The sequence below is a fragment of the Nymphalis io genome, chromosome 13 (assembly GCF_905147045.1).
Source record: "Nymphalis io chromosome 13, ilAglIoxx1.1, whole genome shotgun sequence".
NCBI classification, from domain to species: Eukaryota; Metazoa; Arthropoda; class Insecta; order Lepidoptera; family Nymphalidae; genus Nymphalis; species Nymphalis io.
Window position 1 is genome coordinate 5,298,368 of NC_065900.1, and position 27,638 is coordinate 5,326,005.

General features: G+C 32.6%; 1 protein-coding gene across 1 annotated transcript; it reads right to left on the bottom strand.

Moving 5' to 3' along the window:
* Positions 1-576: 576 nt before the first annotated feature.
* Positions 577-27,606, bottom strand: LOC126772804 (NADP-dependent malic enzyme-like). The gene is made up of 12 exons (XM_050493393.1): positions 27,400-27,606; positions 20,652-20,826; positions 20,230-20,388; positions 19,356-19,537; positions 19,102-19,282; positions 18,425-18,553; positions 14,312-14,494; positions 9,212-9,434; positions 8,225-8,367; positions 6,719-6,889; positions 4,685-4,808; positions 577-3,050 (listed from the first exon to the last, which is right to left on the bottom strand). Exons 1-12 carry the CDS (start codon positions 27,426-27,428, stop codon positions 2,890-2,892), a joined length of 1,860 nt encoding a protein of 619 aa, XP_050349350.1. The 5' UTR covers positions 27,429-27,606; the 3' UTR covers positions 577-2,889.
* Positions 27,607-27,638: the final 32 nt, after the last annotated feature.

The window sequence follows — 27,638 nt, forward strand, 5'->3', positions numbered from 1 at the left end:
TTTAAAAGGCAATGTCACAAAACACCGCTTAAATATAAGAATAGACATGAAATTTAAATACCTTTGTTTTGTATCTGCTATTTGATCCCAGTCAACCACGCTTACCATCTGAGACGGCTGGGGTTCGAATGCTACAAATATTTATTTGTTTAACGACTATGTAACTTTATACATTTCAAGTATGTTATGTAAATTTTTACTTTTGTATGTATAGATTTCATAGGCAGGCGGAGGTAAATATATGATGATAATAATAATATTGGGACATTTTTCACACACGGCCATCTGATCCCAAATCGAGCTTGTACTATGGAAACCAGGCAACTGATATACTACATATATTATTTTTCTTTTGTAAATACATACTTATATAGATAATTACACCCAGACTCAGGACAAACAGACATGTTCATGCACACAAATATCTGGCTGGGTGGGAATCGAACCCACAACCTTCGGCATGAAAGGCAAGCATCCACCAACCACGCCAACCGCCTCGTCAAAATGACAATATATAACAACACAATGTACAGAAAATAGAAATAAATAGAAAGGTATAAAAATAAACAAACACGATAAGGTTTTGAACATTTTTTAATTAGTAACATCCATTCATTATAATTGAACAATTTATATTCTAGAGAACAAACACATAAACGCCTTGTATTCCATGAAGTTACTAAATTGAAAATAAATTGACAAAGTAGACTGAACTTAATACAGAACCCATGTCATACTACAATTGTCGTAAGGCGTACGTCACTCGAATCATTATTCGACCTTAGACAACAATTACCGGAACACACCAACATTGATTAAGCCGAACAAAAAATAATAAATACATGATCGTGTACATGAATAAATAATATACACTCGTCTTAAAAGTGAAATACGGTGAAGAAAGCTTATCAAAACTTACAGCAAACTACATGCAATCACGCATTATATTAGTAATGTGTAATACGGCACTTCAAACAGTTGATTATAATATATACAACCACACTTATATATATTCATCAAACTTTTTACTATGATTTCTATTTAACTACCTTTAAAGACCTCGTTAATTTTTTCTTAATATTATAACATTTTATAATCCGAAGGGATTATTGCTTTGCCAATAGTGCGTAACATCAATAAGTGTGGTTTTCAAAAGTTAGAATATTTTATAACGAATAAAGCAACACATTCTCGAACTGTAAAGTATTTACATAGTTCATATCAATAGAATTCATACAAATATAAATAAGAAATAATCATTATACTTCAAACATAGAAAAATGTTATGTTGAATCAAACCCTCAAAAGCCTTTGTACATTTTCCCTTGTTTAAAAATATATGTAATTGTTACAAATATTGTGAACAATAGATTATTCTGTTGTCATTACTCAATATTATTATTTAACAATAAATTTAAAATTTATTTTAAGCTAATTGTTTTTCCGTTGAAAAAACTCAACTTTTATTTTATACAAATTCTATTGAACTGCACTATATTCAAATTTTATTATCCATCACGAAAACGATTAGCTCGAAATCAAGAAGAAAACCATGATAAACATTAACAGAACGAACAAGCACAACCAACAAATTAATTTAAATATTAAACACGGGTAGTTAGTTCAAAACCCACATACACCTCACAGCAACATAATCACTTCGTATCCAAAGATACCTGTTTTAACATAAATTGACACAAAACTTGAATCAAAATAAATTAATAAAAAAAATTTTCGCTCGGCGAAAATAAAACTTCTCACTATCTTAAAATACTGAACGAAAACGTATACTTTATTCCCAGTCGAAGTATATAGCTCATGATATAAAGCATTCGTCAAAGTTAGTTAAACATTTTTAACTATTTTTGTAATGTCACATACATTTTAAGTAAATAATTATAATTATAATACGTCTCACTTCGTGGTCGAATGAATCGATTTAGGGCCTAATATATACGTAGATAAAAGTTGATAATACATAAATAAAATATTGATCTACATTTTCTTACAAATAATGTCCCTACATGTCTTTTATGTTATTTTAATATTAATAGTAAGAATTTAAGTATAATAGATGACGTAATGCTGCGGTGACTAGACTTTGAATTCCGTACAGAAATGACATAATACTCAAAAATACAGGGGCAAAGAATTTACATAATGTAACTAAAAATAATCATTCAAAAACTTGTGTTAAATTTAAAAAACGAAAAAGATATATTAATAATTTACTTAATTGCGTATAAAAAAAAAATATCTCAAAGTATTTTTGAACGAAACAGATCTAATATAACCGAGATGGTATTATTCGTAAACGGGCTCAAGCAATAATGGCCACATATACGTTGCACAAATAACGGTACTACATCTACTAGCACAAACATACATACAATCAATATTATAGAGTAACTATGGCTACAAACTACTTTAAATAGTTTATTTTTTTTATAGACATCGACAAAAATTTTGTTAAAAATTTAAAATATGTGTCAATTAAATTTAATAAATACTCTTTGATCTTTAAAAGATAAAGTTAATACAGCTGCTTTAGAAGCATAGTTTTTCACTGTCGCATCAATCAAATCATGTTATTATATTAATTCTAGAACATTTATCCGTGCATGGTCTGGTGATGGAAATTTTAGTAATATTGTTTTATGGTTTCTACAATTTTACTCACTGGATATTTTTTTCTTATTTATATAATAACTCTCCTTATAATGAATGATTACTCTAGAATCATTATAATAGCTTGACTTGTACAACCTCTTTTCATAAAACCTTAAAAATTATCTATTAAGGAGGTAATATTATTGTGTATGAAATTTAAAAAAAAACATTCAACCTAGCTGTCCAAAATGCTTTGAATAAATAAAAAATTAATACTGATTAAATATTTTTGGGTACTGGTTGTATGGGTCTAACGTTGAACTTCTCTTCTGGTTTCCATTCCCATACGATGGGCATGGAGCTTTCGTAGTTGTAGTTATACATCTGGTTCTCGACATGCTTAGCTAAGTTCTTCGGCTCGGGATAAACTGAAGCGAGACCTGGAATATTAAATTATTGAATAAAATTTACTGATCTTTTGATTTTTACCTTTAATTTAAATATAATTTTGAAAACAAATCAGTTTCATTTTAAAATTACGTGCAATTTATAATAGTCGTTTTATAAAAGTCATTTATATATCTTTATCACATCCTGATATAAATTATTATTTTTGAAAAAAAAAATACAATGAAACATTTCTTACAATTATTTTTTTCTACCTAGGTCATGTATTTTATTTATTTTGATACAACAATACTAACATACTAGCAAAGCTACTTAAATATTTACTGAGATACATTAATAATTCGATTTAAATGTCGATGCAAAGTTTGTCAACTCATCTATAATGAGCACTACAAATCCAACTACAAAAAAGTGTATCTACATAAAATTATAGCTCGACTAAACTCCGCCAAATTATACTCATTAAAATAAATATCGTTTACCATTTATAATGCGCACACGTCAAAAAGTTATTTACTTTAATAACATTAGACCATCGGAAAGTTATAGTTTAAACGAAAACTGGTGAACTCCTTCCTTCGCAGTACTTATAATTTACTGGGGGATATTCGGGCCAGCGATAGCTGTCTGGTAACTGAGACTCATAGTTGCAGTTATATTGGCAACTCTTTACATGCTCCTTGAAATCTGTTGGCGTTGGATACACAGAACCGCATCCTAGATAGAAAGTTGATTATTGTTTCTTTCTTTTATAATATTCATACATCATTTAAAAAACGCGTCAAACTATGTATGTACATATATAATAAATAAAACAAAAAAAGTAAGCCGTCATGTTGTGACAACAAACAAAATAGTAATCTCTTTTATCATTGTCAAATAGAATCCTATTTCCAGCAGTTTGTTTAAGACTGTTGTTGATAAAAATTGCCAATTTGAATCTAGAATTAAATATTGTCAGTAATTTTTGTATCGACTACTACTTTAATCATATTTTATCAATTTTATCAATAATAGTTTGTTTATAATAATTTTGGTCAAAGTCGAATCATCTCAATTGACCACCAACCCGCATTGGAGCAGCGTGGTGGAATAAGCTCCAAACCTTCTCAAAAAGAGGAGAGGAGGCCTTTAGCCCAGCAGTGGGATATTCACAGGCTGTTACGGTTATAATAATTAGACCCAATTTGTCTATTAAGATAGTATGTTTGGTCACTCAATGAGAGCTTATATTACCAGATCTAGTAGTTGAATACAAAAATTGATAAATATGATGTTCTTGGGAAGATTGAAAGATATATATGATGCAATCAAACCCACGATCATAACTGTTGGCCAAATTTACTGCTCACATGGTGTTGACCCATTTGATGGTTTAAATAAAATTTATTTTGGAATAAGCTTCTAGCCTTCTCATTATTAGCCGAGGAGGCCTTTTCCCAAGAGGTGTATATTTCTGTACAAGTTAGTCATTATCCGTATGTAAGTTTTAACTTTCTAAATGTTATGAGCATAATTGTTTGTATCTGTATTTTTATCTGTACTGTTTAAATATCCTATCTTTTTAATAATATAATAAAAATACTTTATCTATTTATTTTGAAGTAATGCATCTTAATGTAACTGTAAAAACAATTAAGTATCATACAAATAAGATAATTCATACCTTCGTCGTAAGCCATCTTGGCGACCTCTATTGCAATTGCGAGTGAAACTTCCTTTACTTCAGCGAGCGATGGATAAATGCGACCAAGCGCCAGATCAGATGCACTAACATAGTTAGCTAGAGTCTGTAACCAAAAAAAAACATATTACTATATGTAAATTCATTTTCATCTTTTGATTGCTTACACAACTGTGTAACTGTGTGTGTGTGTGTGTGATTGGATAATCATGACAACAACAAGTGTGACCATGGCTTTATATATAACAAGATCCAAACCGATTTCAAATGCATGACATTGAACTGTTATACCAGAAAATGTTATAATTATTAATATATAATGACTATTATTAATATATAATTAATATTATAACTAAAAGCTTTAATTATAAACATTACCAAGCGATCATTTAGTTAAGCATGGATTTATCTTTTTCTGTCATTATTGATTTGACATATGGAAGAAGAAGATAACATTGTTTTGAATCAGTCGTTAAGCAGCATTCATATGTAAGGTTTTTATTTTTTTATCATCTATAAACATAGTAAAATAATTGGCAAAACAAAAGTTACAGACGAGTCTCTGTCAACACTTGGCAACAATATCTTGTGCGATTGCCAACAGAAATTAAAAGTAATGAGTAAGCGAATAATAAATATTTTGTTTTATATATGTATGTTCCATATTACGTTAACGTTGAAATGAAAATAATTTTAGGGCCGGCCACTTGGGAATGTTTTGGAATTCCGCCACATAACGGGTCATTGAGGCCAAAAGTGTCAACGATATTGTCATATGTACTATGATATAATGAGCAAGAAACAAAAAAAGTTATAACAGTTACTTGGTTAAAGCGCTCTGTGCAAGCCCGTCTGCGTAGATAGCAATAACAGTCGGTATTTTTGTGTTCCGGTTTGAAGGGTGAGTGAATCAAACAGGTAGCAAAAGGGACATAACATCTTTATTCCCAATATAGGTGGCTATATAAATAACCGTTAATATTTCTTACGTTGCCAATGTCAATTTGGTTGTGCCCACACACCATCAGCAGGCCATATTTTAATATAAAAAGTAAATCACGTTACGAAATCGCCCGAAACCACACGACTTATACATTTCCATTTCTATAGTGATCATATTATTAACAATTTAATTTGTCGGTTGACAATTGGCACCGAACGCAAGTCTGTTTACTTTTACAACGTTACCAACATTTATACGTATATCGATTTATAACGCCCACTTTATAACACGGACAGATTTATTCGATTCTTATTTTTAACCACTAGGTTAGACCGCGTGAATCTTAACCGACGATCGTGGGTTCAAACCTGGGCAAGCACCACTGAATTTTCATTTGCTTAATCTGTGATTGTAATTCATCTCGTCCTTGACGATGAAGGAAAACATCGTGAGGAAACCTGCATGTGTCTAATTTCATTGAAATTCTGCCACACGTGTATTCTACCAACCTGCATCGGAGCAGCGTGGTGGAATAAGCTCCAAACCTTCTCCTCAAAAGGGAGAGGAGGCCTTAGCCCAGCAGTGGGACATTAACAGGCTGTTACTGTATTTATCATTTACGAGGATTTCAATAACAAAAACATATAGATAACAAAAAGGACAGGGAGCTTTGGCGCACCTTGGGAGAGGCCTATGTTCAGCAGTGGACAATGATTGGCTGTTGATAGGAGGATTTCAATTCAAGTAAAATTTAACGCATAATTGATTTATATATTGGTACAAATTAAGTAGATACACCTTTTTTGGGTATCATTAAAGAAAATAGAAATAATTTACAAGGGTTTCCGAATTTCCTCTCAGTAAAATCGATATTACAAAAAAAATAGCAACGCTCAACGATAGAAAAAATCATTTTAATAAAAAAAAAATACTTAGCAATCGAATAATGAAATTAGTTTTATCGGAATTGTTACTTTTATTGGTATTCAGTTACAAATTATGTAATAAAAACTAGTGGTGCAGATTCAGATAAAAAGTAACTAAAACACAAAATACATAAATAGTGTACATACCCTGGCAGCAGTCAGGAACATGGTCTCGGGTATGTGGTGGGTAGCGGTCGCGATGACCCCGAGAGCCACTCCGGGGAAGATGTACGAGTTGTTCCCTTGACCCGTTAGGTACTCCTTACCGTCATACTGCACGGGGGGGAACGGGGAGCCCGATGCGAAAATGCAGCGACCCTGAAAAAGTTTAACGGAATTTCATTAATTATACGCTTTATACATATTCAACTTATCATATGTTTTTGTCTACATACAAATATATATAATAATAATACATAATATTATAAAAGATTGTAGGAATTATCAAACAAATTTCTAAATGTGCGTTTGGACGAGAAGAAGCAGAGCGTGGGCGACAAGACAGATTTTATACGAGTATATACATACATACCTTTGAAACATATGGACAAAATTGAAAATAAACATATATATTATTGACAAAGAAAATAACAAACCAAGCTATAAGCATCATAGATAGATTGCAATAAAAATAATGTTAACCACTTCAACATTACCAGTAATATTTTGCTTTACTTTTCCCACAACCTTGACCTTGGAGTAAAAATGACATGTCGACAGTCTATTTTTAAAGACGTCGTAAAACAATCTATTGTTTAACACTTCACGTTATTCAAGGATAATAAAGTCTGACTTATTTGAATAACTAGTTTAAGGCAGTTATACTCACTTTTCAGGACGGATACGTAATCGATACGCTAATCTAAAGCTTATAATGTTCGAATAAACGATAAAATTATTTATTGGTGACATAAAAAATCGATGGAAGGATTACTTCAACGTGATATACACTTTCATTTTTTTCTGATTAAATTATAATATATAATGCCCGTTAATATCTTTCTGCTATGCAATGAAGCTTTGGTGCTTATTTCATCAGGCTACCCTAGTTCTGGTTTGTATACACTTACGACCGGAACATTTAGGTTTCTTTATAATACTTTTCTTCACTGTAAGTAACAGCCTGTAAATGTCCCACTGCTGGGCTAAGGCTTCCACTCCCTTTTTGAGGAGGAAGCTTATTCCACCACGCTGCTCCAATGCGGGTTGGTGGAATACACGTGTGGCAGAATTTCAATGAAATTAGACATGTGCAGGTTTCCTCACAATGTTTTCCTTCGCCGAAAAGCACGAGATGAATTATAAACAGAAATTAAGCACATGAAAATTCAGAGGTGCTTGCCCGGGTTTGAACCCACGTTCATCGGTTAAGATTCACGCGTTCTTACCACTGGGCCATCTCGACTTCTTCACTGACACATAATTAATTAACGAATTATATAAAATAACCGAAGGCACAGTAGTGGTGCTTGCTTGTGTTAAGTCCGAGATCTGCAAGAGTTAGTGTTATTGTGGTCCGGTTAAAAGCTGTGACTAAGCCAGTGTACCTACATTACAAGCACAAGGGTCATAACATTTTACTACCCAAAGTTGGTGACCTACCTATTTTAACAGTTTGCCTACCTATTTTAAATTTAAAAAAAATCGACTTACTTCAGTATGGTCGTAGGCTGCCTGAGCGGTACATTCGGCTTTACTGGTGGGGTTGGAGAGTGCGAAGATAACCGGTCGCTCGATGTTCTGCGCCATTTGCTTCAATACGTTCGGAGTAAACGCACCACCCACCGTAGAACAACCTGATAACGTATTATAAGACTAAGAATTCATACCTTAAAATATATTAGTCGATAAACAAATAGCTTCGTGAATTTGTCTTTAGGATAAAAACAAAATATATATTGACATGCAAGATGATGATGTTAGGAAGGAAATAAGATTTGGCTAGGACATTACTCTTCCACAGCGTGCCACACTCTGATGGAGTGTGCCGCTTGGGGATCTCAGCGCCTGTCCCTGGCGGCCTTAGTCGATGAAGACCTCTCGCTGCCGAGTGTGATAAACGCCATGCTTGGTAGCGAAAGGTGCTGGTTGGAGACGGTCTCCTTCTGCGAAAATGTCATGTCGCAGAAGGAGGCAGCGGAGCGGGAGCGTGAGGAGAGGGCCTCCGCTGACTCGCTTCGCCGAAGGACCGGGGAGAAGGCGTCAGCGCTATGCGCACCTTCTCCTCCCGCCCTAAGTGTTGCCGGGGTTAGGGGGTCTTCGTACCCCGAGAACCCCCTAGGATTTGGAAGCCTGCAGAGGCGGGCCAACCGTCGGGGCGTCACGGTAGTATGCGCAAGCGATCCCGTGACGCCCCTCGAAAAGGCGGTGTGGGTACCGCTGGTTTTTTAGTGGGTATTCCGAGTAAATGGGGGAAACGCGTAAACGCGTTTTTCCAGCGAAAAAAAAAAGAAAGGGACATTACTGTTATCTATAAATACTTATGTATTTACAAAACAAAAATAGTATATGTTGTATATCAGTTGTCTGGTTTCCATAGCACAAGCTTTGTATAAGCTTTGTACAAGCTTAATTTGGGCTCAGATGGCCGTGTGTGAAAAATTTCCCAAGATATTATTATTATTATAATATTATTATTACCAATAAGGCAGCTAGGTTTAATCTTTGCAATACACTTCTCGAAGTCCTTCTCGGGCTCGACGTCCTTTCCGAAGACCTTCGCATGAGGAGGAACGCCGCCTTCTCGTCTCGTTGACAAAAGCCCGTCAATATCGAACATGTAGACTCGTTCTTGAGCTTGCTTCTCAGTCAAACCTTCAGATACCATCGCGGCAACAGTTAGGTTCGCTATACCGTTTGCAGCCTGTTGAAAAATTGGTTTTGTTCAAGTCAATTTTGAATAAATGACGACACCGTTTTCGAAAGAAACGTACTAATTATACGTTAAGCTTCACCATCAGATAGTATCGGCGAGAATATCATATTCATTTGCTATGCAGTATATACACCAAACGCTATATTATTGATGCCTTTGAAAGTTTATTCTTGGATTCGTTTTTAAACTGATTCGAATTTGTTAGGATATCGAAGATTATATTAAAGATTTAACAGTGTGAAACTATTTTATAATAGAGTCGACGCCGACTTTATTTGTATTTATCTATTTTTATAATGATATGTACTGAAGTAGTTCAAAATAGTAACAATAGATAGTCCCACCAAGTAGTCAAATTATGAACCGGATAAAATATAACGTAGTACTATTTCGTTTAATCGTAACGTATTAAGAACGTGACGATTTAATATACCTTCTAATAACCAATAAAAAAGGTAATCTCTGGAACTACCAAAACGATTTTGAAAATTCTTTTACCAATAGAGAACCACATCATTTGTGAGTGTCATAGGCGTGTCATATTAACCCGAAAAATGAAAAGACTTTCGTTGTAGTGCGATTTGCAAAGTTTGTCGAAGAAAAAAACGGTCGAACGAAAACGTTTCTTATGTCGCTGTCTTAACGATGAGAGATATATGATTGAGTTCTAGAGAAAAGTTGTAGAACTTGATAATGCCTACAAAAAAAAGTCAACGACAGCATATGTCTAAGTTTTATATTTAAGTCACAAAAAGTAGTTTTTTATATAAAAAAAAAAAACAATTAAATCGTTGGCTCATGTTTATTGGTCATATTATCAGCAATTATGAATTCTTATCAAAATAAGTAAACTTATCGCCTCAAGTATTTAAAACAAAAGATTTTCCTTCTTACTGCATATAATTTGGACCAATGGTTAAAGAGATAATACGACATAGGTATGGAAAAGCCACCGTGTTGTAATCTATTGAGTGACATTTCTATTAAACAGTGTTTTCCATATGCAACACGTCAATTTATTTAGAAATAAATTGCTTTCTTACCAAGGAAATTTTATTTATATAAAATTCGTTTTTTACAGTTTGTTTTTTTTACTTGCATAGTTTAAGAGATGATTTAAAATATCAAATACGTGAGACCAATTTAATTAATGTTAGGCCAATCGATCACAAGTAAAAACGTTTACCGCCCAACGAAGTGGGTGGTTCAGCTAGTCAAATATAAATATGTACATATTACCTAAAGTAGAAACTCTAAGAAATTTTGTACAAATATAGAGTAAGATTATAATTTTTTTTTAATTAAGATAAATAAGATTTAAATATAAACCTTCAAGTCAATTAATTGGCTTGTTACTGCGCTATTTTCGCTAATCTTATCATTCCTAATGCTTCAAGTCAAGATAGACATTGCGATTGTTTATGCGCCATCAACTTAAATATAAAACAAATTCTTGAACCAACTTCGTCACAATACGGCATTATGTAAAATGTATTGTTATGAAATAGCAAGTATTTTCCTTATCTCTAAAATTAACAAAGATTATATTTACTCATTATTTTTTTTTAGAATAGGAAGGTGGACGAGCATATGGGCCACCTGATGGTAAGTGGTCACCAAACGCCCTTAGACATTGGCATTGTAAGAAATGTTAACCATCGCTTATAGCCAATGCGCCACCAACCTTGGGAACTAAGATTTTATGTCCCTAATTATTATTTTTATGTTACATTTAGACGATGGCCTAGTGGATAGAACTATTATATGTTAAACAAAGATTACGGATTCAAACCCGTCATGTGGTGAAAAGAAAACATTGTGAGAAAACCTGCCTAAATATCAGATGATTCTGTTAAACTGTTAAACGTATTTATTTATTTACACTGCGATTGTTTTTATAAATAAAACCCACTGAAATTTGATGCAAAATAGTTGTATAAACGATAATATCTTACTGTTATTATATTAAAACGATTATGATAAGAAATGATCGATTACTTCACTTGCGTAATTACAGTTATAAATCTGCAATATTATCGAATCGATAAAAATAATTATTCCATTCATTATAATTGATTAAAAAATAATTATCAGCAATAAGGAAAAATTGTATTAACATATTGTTAATTTTTAGAAAAACGTTTTTTTAGGTAGAACTCGGCTCATAATTACGCACCGAGTTCAACTAATATAGACCGGAAAACATTAATACAAAGTATGCTTGGCGGAGAAATAACTGAACGCGATGTTCATATATTCTATTTTAGCCTATTGGGCGTGTTATAAAATTGTATTAACTTTTATTATTTAAGTAATTTTATCGTCTTTTACCTTTTACTGCAATGAATGTAACGTTTGTGTTGGCAGCATATGCACAAAGCGTAGACTGAAAGCAGCCTGGCTGAGACTACAAACTTTTCACCAAATTATCAAATATCATATTGTTCTCTTTTTTATGGTTTTGTACCTTAATTTTGTCTTTGTCTCTTTTTGGTGAATAAAGTTGTTATTATTATTATACAAAAAAAAACATACAAAATTAGTTATTCACGGCATTAATTATAAACGTTGTTTATTGGGTGATTAGTTAAACAATGCTGTCTTCTTCTTTCGAATGTCAAATCAATGATGACAGAAAGAGATAAATCAATGTTTAACAAAACAGCCGGTACTTAATGTTTATAAGTGTGAGCTTCAATCATTAAAATTTCAAACAATAATTTTCTATTTTATATAAATATTAACATGTTATGTAAATAGTAACGTGTATGTACTTTTTTATGTAACTAGACTGCTCCGCTCCCGTGGGTCTTAGCATGTTGTTACATAGTCTATAATCACAACAAATCTAAGGGCTATCTTAAGCAATAAGTTCGTTTTTAAACCGCATTCGTAGATGATTGTGAAACAAACTCATCTTTTATATAACAGTAACAGCCTGTTAATGTCCCACTGCTGGGCTAAGGCCTCCTCTCCCTTTTTGAGGAGAAGGTTTGGAGCTTATTCCACCACGCTGCTCCAAAGCGGATTGGTAGAATCCACATGTGGCAGAATTTCAATGAAATTAGACACATGCAGGTTTCCTCACGATGTTTTCCTTCACCGTCAAGCACGAGATGAATTATAAACACGAATTAAGCACATGAAAATTCAGTGGTGCTCGTCCGGGTTTGAACCCACGATCATCGAACGATCATTTAAGATTCACGCGTTCTAACCACTAGGCCATCTCGGTTTATCTTTTATATATCAGTATAAAATCATCTTGGAGACAAAACACGCTAAGTATGTTATTATGATCGTTTCAGACAGGCGATACTGATTGATTATAAGTAAAAACGATTGTCGTTAATAAAATGTTACTTGATATTACAAGTAGGCATTATTGTTGTATTGACGTCTGTTGTTTGTTCCCGTTATTGTGGTTCTTGAAACACCGAACTTAGTTATAGCCTAATATAATTGAACAAGTAATTTGCTAATAACTGCTATATTATGCACAAACAGTTCTTGATTAGTATATTTTTATTTACAATACAAAATTATTCCACTTAACCACTTATATTTAATTTCACATGTTGCGATGAAAACTTCGTCAACATTCAAAACGCGATATTTTCGCGAATTCATAATAAATACAATAGATTATTCAAGATTGATTAATATAAGAAGAGATTATTGAGATGTCAATTCAATATCAAAATTATTTATTTTTTCTTTACACCTTCTATGTTCCTAGGTTAAAGAAGACAAAATCACTATGGGTATCTAGTATTGTAGCCGTTAAAGGTAACAGCCACCTACCTGATGTGCTTACTAGAGCTGAGGAGGGTAAATTGAACGGTGAAGCTTTTCTAGAAAAGTTACTGTATCCAAATAGATTATTGCTCGCTATGTACATTCATTGTTGTTTCAATTTTTAAATACTTGTGAGCAAAAAAGTCACTTTTTCTGTGAAGATTTATTGAAAACGTAAATAAAAAAAACATCGCAATTAGACAGACTTAACACATATCACATATACGTGAGATACATATGTATGCGGCAGTACACATATATACATATATATATATATACGGTTTGCTAGCACGCGTACTTTTCAAGGCGAAGAAGAAAATTTTTTTAAGAGAAGACGCGGCAACGATTTCGATTGATGGAGCGATCAATTAGACTTTTCGGCAATTGGTGGCGCTTAATAGTGATTGATTAAATAGTCAATAAACTCTTTATTAGACATTTGAAAAAAGGTTAAATTGATTTCGTATGAGTAAATAGGCTGTTTCTTAATGACAAAGAAAATAAGTGACTTCTTAGTTGTAATACTTTTTTCGATATCATTAAAATGTTACGCGAAATGGTCCAATGGATATATTACATGGACCTTAGCTGAAGGTCGCAGGTACAAATGCGAAAGAGCACCTCTGATTTTTCATGTTCTCCATTTTTGTTAACAAATCCCCTCTCCAATCATTCTTAATAAGTGATCTTTTACTATACTTACTATTAAGCTTACAGAACAAAATATTTTTCATACTCTAATAATTTTACATGACTGAAATCTATTTTCAAAGCGGCAAAGTTAAATTACGCGTGCCGTAACCATACCAATTATTATACTGATAGAAAGAGATGGCAAAGATTTTAGAGTTCATCTATTGTCAATAATAACATGAATATTAATAACTTATTGCTATTCAGGTTGCACTTTATTTTCTCTCCTTGTGGTTCGACAAATACAGACATATATTGTTGTATATTAGTTACATTTTGCAAACATTTGAAAACATTATCAATTAAATAAAAAATCAAAAATAGAACCAAATTAAATTACTAATAATAATTTAAAACATTTGTATAATACTCACAGATCCAGCTCCGAGGAAGAAATAGATGTTTTCGCTGAGTTTCCTCTTAGTGAGCCTGACGGCTGCCATCAGACCCGCTACGGCCACGCTGGCGGTTCCTTGGATATCGTCATTGAACGTGCAATACTTGTTTCTGTACTTCGCAAGGAGACGACCCGCGTTACCGAGCGCGAAATCCTCAAACTACGATGAGAAGAACCGGAAATTAAAAGGAAAATGTTATTATGTATTCTATATTTTAATATGACTTGTTTATTTATTTAAAACTTTTTTGACCACCACAATATGTAGTTGGAACAAAAGGCGGACTTAATGCTTGAAGGCATTTTCTGCCAGTCAACTTTTAGGCTAAGTAGAAAATCTTGAAGGCGGTAATTAGTAACCAAAAATATACATGTATATATATAAATATATATATATATATATATATATATATATATATATATATATATACATATATATGCTCATGGAGAAGTCTTGAAAGTAAACATAAAATTTTTAAACAAATTGTAATTGAAATTATCACAAACATCATCATCAAGATACTCTTCCAAAGAGTTTTTATATTATAATATTTGTGTACCTGTCACAAAGGTTGCCTGTGAAAGATCACTTGCGATAAGGCCGCCCTTCGAATGCTTTTAACTCATTGTTTATACTGTGCTATGATCTAGTTACCTAGTATAGTAATAATTGTAGGGCAATAGATTAAATAAATTTAAAAAAAAACCATGATAATATTATAAGTTGTAAACTATAGTACATATGTAAAGTACTTCAAACACAATTTACTGGTGGTAGGGCTTTGTGCAAGCTCGTCTGGGTAGGTACCACCCACTCATCAGATATTCTACCGCAAAACAGCAATACTTGATATTGTTGTGTTCCGGTTTGAAGGGTGAGTGAGCCAGTGTAATTACAGGCACAAGGGACATAAAATCTTAGTTCCCAAGATTGGTGGCGCATTGGATATGTAAGCGATGGTTGACATTTCTTACAATGCCAATGTCTAAGAGCGTTGGTGACCACTTAACGTCAGGTGGCCCATATGCTCGTCCGCCTTCCTATTCTATAAAAAAAAAACAACGCATGCTGAAAACATATAATATATACTGATCACACAGCTGGGCTTAGATTTCACCTTTGAGAAGAACTCTAATGCCTATATTAGTTCAACTCGGTGGCCTCTGTGCAAGTCCGTCGGGGTAAAACCAGCAATACCTCGTAATGTTGTGTTCCGGTTTAAAGGGTTAATGAGCCACTGTAACTACAGGCACAAGGGACTTGATATTTTAGTTTCTAAGGTATGTGACGCATTGGTGATGTGAGGACCGATGAGTTGAGATTACAGCGCCAAAGTCTATGCGCGGTGATGACCACTTACCATCAGGTGACACATTTGCTCGTCCACCAACGTATTTCACATAAAAAAAGTAAACAACGAATATTAATAAGTATGTTATGTATCATACTATGCATACGAAAAACTTCATACTCAAGTTAAAAAAAAAATATGCAAGACATTGAATAAAATTTGCTTCCATAACAACAATTTATTGAATCAATGTACTAAATAAATCTAACACTTGATAACTTTCTGTTATCAACTAATCCATGAACAAAATCTTTATTAAACAAAAATAACCCGATAACATAACAGGCATATAACAATCAAAAATAACAAATTAAAACTGGTTACTTCTACTTGGAACTCAATTATTTCCTGCCATTAAAAGATACATTAAGTAAAATTACTCAAAATGATTCCCAGTCATTGTTGTTAGACAAAACTGGCATTACCAGTATTATTCTGTAAGAACAGACTCGAAACTCACCGCAAAAATCGCTTGAAATGTCAGAGAGTGATATGCGACATTGGCTACATAATTTTAACGTTTCAAGAACACTCGCATCAAAATAGTAAGTCAATTGTAAACATTTCACGCGTGAGTAATGAAGTGATGACCGTTGCTTTTAATCGATCTATTTCAGAATAACTTTGTTTCATTACAAACATTGTGTTTTAATTCTTAATTTTTATTACCAATACTATGTTCGTAAAAAATAAAGGAATTTTCTAGAAATTCTAACGTAGTTTATTTATCTCACAAACATCAGCATAGTTCGTTACCAGACTACAAAGGATTATTGTGCTTTCTTACTTTTACAAAAGGATCACAGAAAATATTCATAAATGTCCGGACATAAAATTCGAAAAAAAAGAAAAATTAGGACCGTTTATAGTAAAGGATATCTAAAATCAATTTTGACAGTCAATATGCAAATATAACGCTTCTATATCGAATAAAAGTTTTCTCATTGATTACAACTAATAAAATTAATTATTCAACTCGATTGTCGTTTTAATTTTTAATTTAAAAATAAAATCTTCAAATAAATAATCTTATCAGATTGCGATTGAACAGATAAAAAACAAAACGTTATCTACGTTGCAGATAATTATAATATAGTACTTTATTACTAAGATTTTCGGATTTGATAGATAAAGCCAAAATGGCCCAGTGGTAATAAATAACGCGTGAATCTTAACCGATGATCATGGGTTCAAACCCGGGCAAGCACCACTGAATTTTCATGTGCTTAATTTGTTATTATAATTCATCTCTTGACAGTGAAGGAAAACATCATGAGGAAATGTGTCGAATTTCACTGAAATTCTGCCACATGTGTATTCCACCAACCCGCATTGGAGCAGCGTGGTGGAATAAGCTCCAAACCTTCTCCTCAAAAACGGAGAGGAGACCTTAGCCCAGCAGTGGGACATTCACAGGCTGTTACTGGTTACTGAGATTTCAATTCATTACACGAATGGATAAAGGTTAAGCGGTTAACTCGAATAAAATACCGACAAGACGTTTTAATATCTGGTGTTTTATTAATCACAAGTCGTTGACTCGAATGTTCACTTACTGTAACTAACGGAAATTTGTGTTGCTCTATTATAACCTATTTACTAGACTCCGCCCGCGACTTTCCTGCGTGTGAGGGGAAAAGGGGGGGGGGGCTTAAGTACCCTGTGTCGTATTTTGTGTCCTTGAACGTGTATGCAAAATTTCATGATGATCGGTTGAGTATAATACGTGAAAATGTAACAAACATACTAACAACTTTCACATTTATAACATTAGTTAGGATTATTTTTTATTATGTGTACCTACAGTGACAGGCAAATAGTATGATTATTATTATTTTTAATATTAAAAATACATAGACAAACTGCCAAATAGGCCACCCGATAGTACGTGATCGTCACCGCCCATAGACATCGGCACTGTAAGAAATATTAACAAATCACTTAAATCTTTATTGAAAACGAAAATGTTATGCCTGTAGTTACACTGGCGTACTCACTCTTCAAAATGAATCACAACAATACTAAATATTGCTGTTTGAAGGAAGAATATGTGATATTTTTTTTAAAGACTAGGTAGGTGGACGAGCATATGGGCTACCTGGTGGTAAGTGGTCACCAACGCCCATAGACATTGGCATTGTAAGAAATATTAACCGTCGCTTACATCGCCAATGCGCCACTCACCTTGGGAAATAAGATGTTGTGTCCCTTTTGCCTGTAATTACACTGGCTCACTCACTCTTCAAACCGGCACTCAAGAATATTAAGTATTGCTGTTTGGCGGTAGAATATCTGATGAGTGGGTGGTACCTACCCAAACGAGCTTACACAAAGCTCTAGCCTAGTGTGGATAGATATCAACCTACCCAGATGGAGTTGCACAATCAACATCACTAGTTGCCCTGCCTATATACATAATTTATTGTGTAATCGTGTCCAACACAACCGTGAAATATTAGTTGAAATAAATATTGATACGAAATTTCAAGATATTAGTCATTGTAAATTATATTTTAATAGTATAATGTTAAGGTGTATATTTATCGAGAATATTTAAAACTGCTGATAACAATAGACCATAAGAAAGATTTAATATCTTCAGAGAATCATCTTCGAAAGAAAATTCAATTTTCAATCGCCCTTCACGACATTAGCGTCATATCTAATAAATTATACGACTATTGTAATTTAAATCTTATGACTAATGAAGTAAGGTCGAAATCATAAAACAAACTTACTTGTAATAGTGTGTTTTGTCCGTATCTTTGAACACACGCTTCCATAAATTCGTCAATGAATTCGTCATATTCTTTACCCCTCACTCTCTTTTGACGCAATCCGATGTAAAGTGGGTCTTCAAGTAAATCCTGTAAAAATAATCTCGAATGAAAACAACACAATATTGTTCATAATATAATTTACGCGTCAGTAATAAAAAAACACTTCTCACATCCATGCCAACTACACGCGAAAGATTAAGTTATTTTAATTTACAGCGAGTTGAATAAACTCTACTGTATTTGTTGTGGAATCGCCAGGTGTTTATCTCCTACGTATATGATTAGAAATCCATTGGATTACGATCTAGAGAACTACGTCATATACACAACTTTTTTTTTAATCTAAACTATTTAGCTGTTACACATCTGCTTCGCTGTGTGAATGAAGTTTTTATTTAAACAAAACATAAAAATGAGATAAATCGATTTCTATGCCAAATCTCAATGCAATCCGTCTGGCATTTAAAAAAATCTACAAACGTATAAACGTAACGTAGTATTTCGATAATATTTTGGATGAAAAAAATATATTAAAAGAAAAATAGTAATGCGTGGTCAGTTATAATTTTTTATAGTATAATTTCTTAGAGTATTTAAATCACAACTTTAAAATGATCTATCTTTTTTATAATGACCTGGTTATCAGTTCCCACGTCCAGTGTAATAGGAAGACATTGATGTGGTTTTATACCAGCCAGAGCTGTGTATAAAGAGAGTTTACCCACAGGTATACCCATTCCATATGCACCCAAGTCTCCCAGGCCCAGAATACGTTCCCCGTCCGTGAATACTATAGCGCGAACGTCAGGTTCAGGCCTAAAATTAATAGTTTGATTAGATAATCAACCCATTACACAAACTTAAATCGAAACAGTGCAATACGACTTACCAATTTTTGAGAATGTTAAATATATGTCCCTTATCATTGATGGTGATGAAAAGACCTCTAGGCCTTCTATAAATGAGACCGAATCTTTGGCAGGCCAAGCCCACGGTGGGTGTGTAAACGATTGGCAAATACTTTTCGACGTTTTCCGACAAAAGTCGGAAGAATAACTTTTCATTTCTGTCCTGGAACCAAATAATTCTACTATAAAAAAATTCAGATATCTGTGTAATTAAAATCTATAGAAAACAATATGCTTGTTTAAAAATAAAAATATAATATAAAATTTAAAAAAAAAACGTTAAAAGTTTAATGATTAAATCTAAATTATAATCTAACTCTTTGGTTTTAGCCGTAAAATTAAACCGTTTGAAAACTATTCCTGACTTTGTTTCATAAAAACCAAAACTTAAAACTTTCGCAATTAAACTAAAACTTTGGTTGTTTCGTAAGTTCCGCAATTAATATTGCTGTATACACCCACCCCTATTACATAAAGTTTCTTTCGAGTTCACTATTAACATATACATAATCTTCTATACCAAAATCCAACAGTTACGCCTGTATAAGTTACCTAAATATAGGTATCACAATATCCACCTTGAACAGGCGGATGGAGGGTCACGATTGTCATTTAACTGTAACTACATCAGCGAACGAGAAGGCCAAGATATGACATCGAATAAACCGACCTATTTTACGTGCAAGCTTTATAATTAAAGAAAGATAAGTAAAGCTATGAAATAAACAACTAATAACAGCAAAAGTATATTAACTGCATGCAATCATTCATTTAAGAAACATCTGGAAACCTTAGAACCGAAGAAAAACTTAGTAAATTCATTAAATCAATGGTACCTTTATGGTGTTTAGTCACCTGTAACTCGACGAGGTAAAGATATTTGTTCAGATTGTCCTCATATCTATCGATTGATATTCTGCAAATATCCAGTTGTTCCTCTTGCGATTTAAACTTGGCTGCTAAGAGACCATGAATACCAAGGGCTTGACGCTCTTCTAGTGTAAATGCAAGACCCTAAAATGAGTACAATTTATAAAAATGTAAAAAAAATTGAAAATGGAATATAAAAATCTAATTACTGAACGAATTTAGCGCTATAAAAATATATAGTAATTGAGAACCGAGACAGATTTATTGTTACGTAAATACTAATTGACCGTAACTGCACTTGGCACCAGTAACTAATTCAATCGCTTTTAACAATTTCATTCCTGTAGTTATTGTGCTGTAAGTTCGGTTTTATGTAAATTTTATAGCGCTGGATTTGCTTAACGCACCTTGTTAAGGCGAGGGTCTCTGAGATGATCGATACCCCTCACCATGTTGGGGCATATAATGTTGCCGGTCACCTCGTGGTAGTTCCGACATTGCGATGCGGGATCTAAGAATGCTGGACATTTCGTTAATGCTAACGCTAGAGCCCGATTCGGGACTATTGCGTTGGAGCAGCACCTAAAACAATAAATAGTACTTATCATTACCATAAAGAAACTACTGATATTATAAATGAAAGTTTGGCTGACGTTTTATTCTTCTTTGTTGCAGAAATGCAGCACTTCGATGCAATTATTTGCATAGATATCATAATTGGGCTGTATGGCATGTATATAATGACATGGCATATCTTTACCTTAGAAAAATATACCTATAAAAGCGTAGCCGCTGGTAAATTTAGTGTTTAATTTAAAAAAAATGTTTTCGTAACGTGTTCTATATTTAAAACAATAGTATGGAAACGAATATATCATGTACCTCTTAACCATAAATTGATCGTTAAAATATAAATAACATTCAGTCATGCACTCCGTTAGTGGAAACATTGTTGGGCTCGGAAGAAATGTGCACATTTGTGTATTTAATATTCGTATCATAGGGTTGCCAGTGTTTTTCTAAGTCGGCAAAAAAAAAACAATTAATCAATTTATGAAAGGAGGTAATCCCATTTATTTTTGTCCGGACAAATAAAAACAACATTCGTAATACATGTAAAAATGTTATACAATTTTAAAGTTATAATTTTCTTGTTAGATATTATACTTAAAAAGTGCCTGAGTAAATTGTTCATTTTAAATCTATATAAAAATGTGTGTACCATTTAGTTGTGGTAATTAATAAATGAAACAATGTGGTTATTAATTCAAATGTTATTCCACTCCGAAATTTAATACAACTAGGTTGTATTCAATAAATACGGAACAGGGTCAGATTATATACTATGACGCCAGAAAGAACCGCGCAAAATACGATAAATTTGGCAACTTTAATTAATCTCTAATGTTCAATCGAGGCGTGAAGAGGCATCTTGCGAGCCGGCAAGGCGGGAGCGGTTATTGCAGAACATCCTTCCCGACTGTACTGGCAGTCGTTGCGACTCTATTACCACTTATCATAAGGTGGAGTAGAGCCATTTGCCTCCCCGGCAAATATAAAAATATATAGCATCGAAGCCATGATTTGTCGAAAAATATTTATCTTGTAGCACATTACATTTATAATATGATATTTCTCACCAAGCATATAGGGCTTTCCTCTAACACCAGAATATAATATACAGATTACTTACTTGTACTTTTCAATCATTTACATTTAGATACTTTCCTTTAGACAGCAATATCAACATTAAACTTAGTAATAAAATATATTGAAGTATTCAATTATAGGAAATTGGTAAACTAAATTGGCAAAACCGTGACGAGTCGTAGCTGACCTTGACTGATGTAATAAACACGTGACGAAATCCAGTTTAGAATGTATTCTTAATCAAACAAAAAATAGTATAACGTGATTTAAGGTATGTAACGTATATGTTTCGTACGCTAATTTTAAATTTAAAAAAAAAGTTAACATAGGTTAATCATTAAATCAATATAAAAGGCAAGATTCTGTCTAACCGTTTTTAAACGAAAATCTTAAATTATAAGACACGAGATATTTTAAATTTCTACGAGATCATATCTTCATTACGTAATGTAGAGGCGCACAAAGAATCAAGCGAAATTATGATTAAAAGAAGTCATTGCACTCTCTTGATCTTGTACCTCATCTCCTCGTTGAACACACCAACACTAACAAATATGGTCTTATACATTTTTGGTATTAGACAAACGTAACGCGCTGAACCTTGAAAATTATATAATACACGTATTCTGTCATGGGAAACCCTTTTTTTTTATTTTCCGTGTGTGAATCCTTGTTTGGTAGCTAATATTAATTCATAAAAGATGGACCTTATATTGACTTCGACAATAAGAAAAAAAAACCTTTCCTCTACGCGTTTATATAGACGAATTAATTAAAAAAAAAAAACTTAATCAGCTTTTCGTTACACTATGACTGTTCTAACGGCACAGTAATTGTATCTTATTCTTAATTAATGTTCACAAAATGAGCGAGACGGAAAAAATTACGAAAATCAATGCATCGTTCTAAAAACAATGATTTTAGACTATATAGTTCTCAAAACGTGGAGTTGATATTCGAATAATTGGACCTATGTAATAATGTTAAATATTTACGTAAATTAAATAGTAATAAAATTACTGTTATATTAAATAGCAAGCAAGTTACTTCATTTAGTTTGCATATGACTAGCAAGGAAACATATTATTGTTATTGTAAATATTAAAGAGAAATTAACACATACATTCGTACGTAAGCATATATATAAGTATATATAAACGTTAGATAATTTACAAAAGACGCACTATTACTTGCTGAAGTCGAGATGGCCCAGTAGTAAGTAAGTAACGTGGGTTCAAACCCGGCCAAGCACCTCAAAATTTACGTGAGATTAATTTCTGTTTATAATTCACCTCGTGCCTTTCGGTGAAGGAAAACATCGTGAGGAAACCTGCATGTGTCTGATTTCATCGAAATTCTGCCACATGTGTATTCCACCAACCCGCATTGGGGCAGCGTGGTGGAATAATCTCCAAACCTCCTCAAAAAGGGAGAGGACGCCTTAGCCCAGCAATGGGACATTTACAGGCTGTTACAGTTCATTCGTATATACGTCACTCTTAACTCAATTCACTATAACTAGAGAATACTTAAAGATTTGGTACGCAAACATTGAAGCCCGATGTCCCCGGTCATTACGCCTATCGCACAAACATTTTGACTGGCGAACATCCAAATGATTCGTCATAGATACCAGACATTTTTGATCGTATAATACAGCCTAGATTTGTAAATATATTTAGTCTCGATATGGATTTGTAAATATATATAATACTTTCTTACTTTATTTAAGAATTCCATCTCGTTAAACTTAAGTAATTTATAACGGAAGAATTGAATTAAATATTTATAAAACATTGCTTTTGTGTCTCCATTGTGTAGATTAAAATAAAATACACTTTAGACGTAACTATTTCAGTATTTAAAACAAATTTTATGTAATGATAATTGGCGGTATAGATTTAGAAACGCATATTCTGCAATTATATGGTATTTTGCCTATGCAAATTTTTTATATATGAAAAATTAAATCTGCATTTAATGCAGTTATATTTATGTGGTTCAAGCTACTTAAAGTAGGAGATTCTATATTCGACTTTTTTTTACTTCTTCCTCAAAAGCATCTAGACCAATACAGATCATTTGAACTGTATTATATTGAGGAAGGTCCTACGGAAAGGAAATATATAAAATACCGTTTTCAGAAAAGTTACTAAGCTGTCATTTTCATTCGTTATTTTTATTGATTTTCTTTCAATTCTCAATATTAATTATAAAATTGGTAAGAACAAATTTCGGTTAAGTACATTTAATATGAAGATAATTCAGCAAAATTGCGTTTATCAATCAGTTCAGCAGTTTCTTGGTTACATCAGCCGGGACTATGGGGGGTTCACAGTACCCTGGGAAGAGAGATGAGATCCCTAGAAAATGGAGGCCCGCATAGGGTAGGGTACCGCTGGTTTTTTGGTGGTTATTCCGATGTTCGGGGCGCACTCGGCGCCTTGGACACCGGCGAGTCCCACATAACACCCCCCACCCCCCACTGTTCCCGTGGGGGAAACGCATAATGCGTTTTTCCAGCGTTAAAAAAAAAAAGAAAGATTCTTGGTTACATAATAATGCAACTTACATTAACTCGTTTAACTTCGTTCGCCCACTTCGCGATAACTTTAGTTCAAATTATTTACACACACTATTGATCCTAATGTTACTGTTTACTGTTTGCAGTCGTACTAATACTAAAAGTATTGGTCTCGATTTCAGAAAGTTCTAATAAAAAAAACGTTAATAATAGTAAAATATCTAATTTATTTGCTTTTTTTCTATTATTTTGCAGTTAAATTATATTATGAGATTGAGACGCACTTGGCTCTTAAGTACGCATCGCCTTACCCGAATAAACATCGTTCATAGAATATTCGGTATTCTATATAAAGATTACGATACAAAATTATACACGTTTTGCATTACTAAATTAAGATTAAAATAATAACTATTTATCTATCGTAAAGCGTGTGATTACAAAATACATTATCAAAAGTGCAAACTAGAATTGATAGCAAAATTGTTAGGAGCCTATTTTACAATGGAAATCGATACCCATTCAATGTCAACGTATTTAAACATAGTTGATTATGTAATATTGTCTGCCGCGGTTTCATTCGTGTTAAATTTTCATAACACACACCTGTACAGTTATTCTGTACGATCAAACTCGAAATGTCACAAAGCGACATGCGAAATTGGCTATTTTTATATTACATATATTATCATGAATTATTTTTTACGTTTTTATGTCACTGAACTCTTCCTAAACGGCTGGACGGATTCTGATAAAATTGATAAGTGCGTTTGAGTTGGTCGATGAATTTTGATTGAACCCGGTAGATAGAGTACGATCGAGTTCCAAGGTTTTTCTTTTTTTCCCGTACGAAGTCGGAACGGACAGCTAGTAATAATTATTACACTTAACGTCTCCAAATAGCACATCATCATTAGTCGGTTGTTAACATTTCACGAGTGAGATACAAAGTGAGTTCTTTGAGATTAACATTGCTGTCTTTATTTTTGTTAAAATTTGGTACGCATCAAGCTGGACCCGCAAGACGGACATAGGCTACTAACTACTGCCGCCCTCCCACTTAAACGCAGGCGAAACCGTGAGTAGAAACTAGTATAATAATCGCACGCAGAAACAATCTCACATCGAACTAGTATTTCTTAAGATTAGCGCATTCAATCAAACACAAACTTCTCACCTTTATAATATTAATACAATATAAAGATTATATCGGACGACCGTATCAACAAAAACACGACTACCGTCATAACACGATGTTACGCTAAATACAATTTCCGTAATCAGCTGAGCGTTTTTGTGATAGCGGTGTCTGCTTTCTGTCTCGACTAGTTGGGTATTTAAAGAAAACGTAGCAATTTAAGTAGATAATCGATGCCTACAAATTAACTATATTTCAAAATTTTGCAAAATTAAGAAAATATTTATACAATTCTTATTTGATATTTTTTTTTTAATTTTAATATAACATAATAATTATGTAATGACGTCACAACAAATGCACATTTCATCAAAGAACTTAAAATAAAACTGCCGAAGGTGAACAGATTTTAATCAGCCACTTCTTTTTCGCGTAAGCGCTTTTAGGAGTCTTAGCCATCCTTACTATTATCATAAATGCGAAAGCGTGTTTTTTTTTTCACGTATTAACTACTCAAACAATTGTCACGAAATTTTGCATGCAACGTGCTTGCAAAATTTGTGTTCTAATTATTAATAATACATTTTATTTTTGAGTATCTTTTTATTTTATTTGTACAAATCAATTTTATTATTTTTACTTCACTTTAGACATGTGATCAATTTTTTTCAAATCAATTTTAAGTACTTGTATAACTCAAAATATTATACTTTATGAATTATGCCAATTTTATAATGTGTTTTGTATGTTATGTATTGATTACATAATTGTTATAGGTTGTTAAGCACCAAATGTTTTTTTTTTATTTAATAATATAAAACATTGCACATCCTTTTTTTATTAATTTCTTAGAACAGCATTTTGTACATTTAAACTTTTTATAATGCTTTTAGCCTTTAAGTTGTAGATGTGATACATACAGAGTTCACTTTTAGTAACATCATGTATTTTTATTTATTTACTAAAGAATATTATACATTTTTTTATAATATTATAATATACATTCAGACATAAATAAATTTGGGAAATAAAAAAAATATACAGACAATGACAATAATTACCAAAGTGAGATAAGTAGGTCATTCCACATATAGGTCACATTATAATTATTATACTCACTTTATACTGTAAGCTAATTGTTTAAAAACAAACTACTGTTACCAATTTAGAAATTGGCAATAAAAATTATAATAAATTTATAGAAATTGATATACATTATTATTTTTTATTGTAAAAAGAAAAGAAAAAAGAAGAAAAATAAAATTTTACATTTATTGTAATTGTATTTTTTTATAACATTAATTTATTTCCAAATAAGGAATATTAATTAATATAATCTATTTTTTAAGAAGTATATGTTTAAGCTGAAGAGGAAGTAGCTGATTTTAATATGGCAAAGTTACTATTTCAAGTAATTTTAAATCGGTAAAATATTATGTTTACGAACGCGTCAATTTTCTAAGAAACATGATATCATTTTAGGCAGCAGCAGTACGGACGAGAGATCAATAGCCGCGGTCGCGTATCTTAGGTTAAGGAATATCCTGAAATAAAGGTGACTTATCTATGCAATATATCGCATTGATTTTAAACAAATTTTTTATAGATATTTAAAAACTGATTGTTTTTTTATAGTTTTAAAAATATAAGCACAAAAAGCCTTACGTTTAGTTTTTAAACAAAATATTTGTACATTCATAATTTGTAGTACATTAAAAGGTAAAAATTATAAACCTATAAAAAATAAGTCTATTACCACGACAACCTCCAATTTCTACACAAATCGAATAAAACACAGGTGTCACGTTATGTAAACTCCAAAAATAAACGAAAAGCTACTTACAACAACGACCTGGGAATACTGGAAAACATTTTAAAAAATATTTTTCATCTGCAAATGCTAAGCTTCCTTATATGATTCACTGTTCGAAAACTTATTTTTATAATATTATATCATCCTCCATGTGTAGCACTAACCGTGAGATTTCCAGTCTATATATTTTATACTGGCTGACGATTTCACGAACTGACGGTTGTTTGGAGCTTGCGAATATAGTCCAAAGACTATATAAACTTCTTATG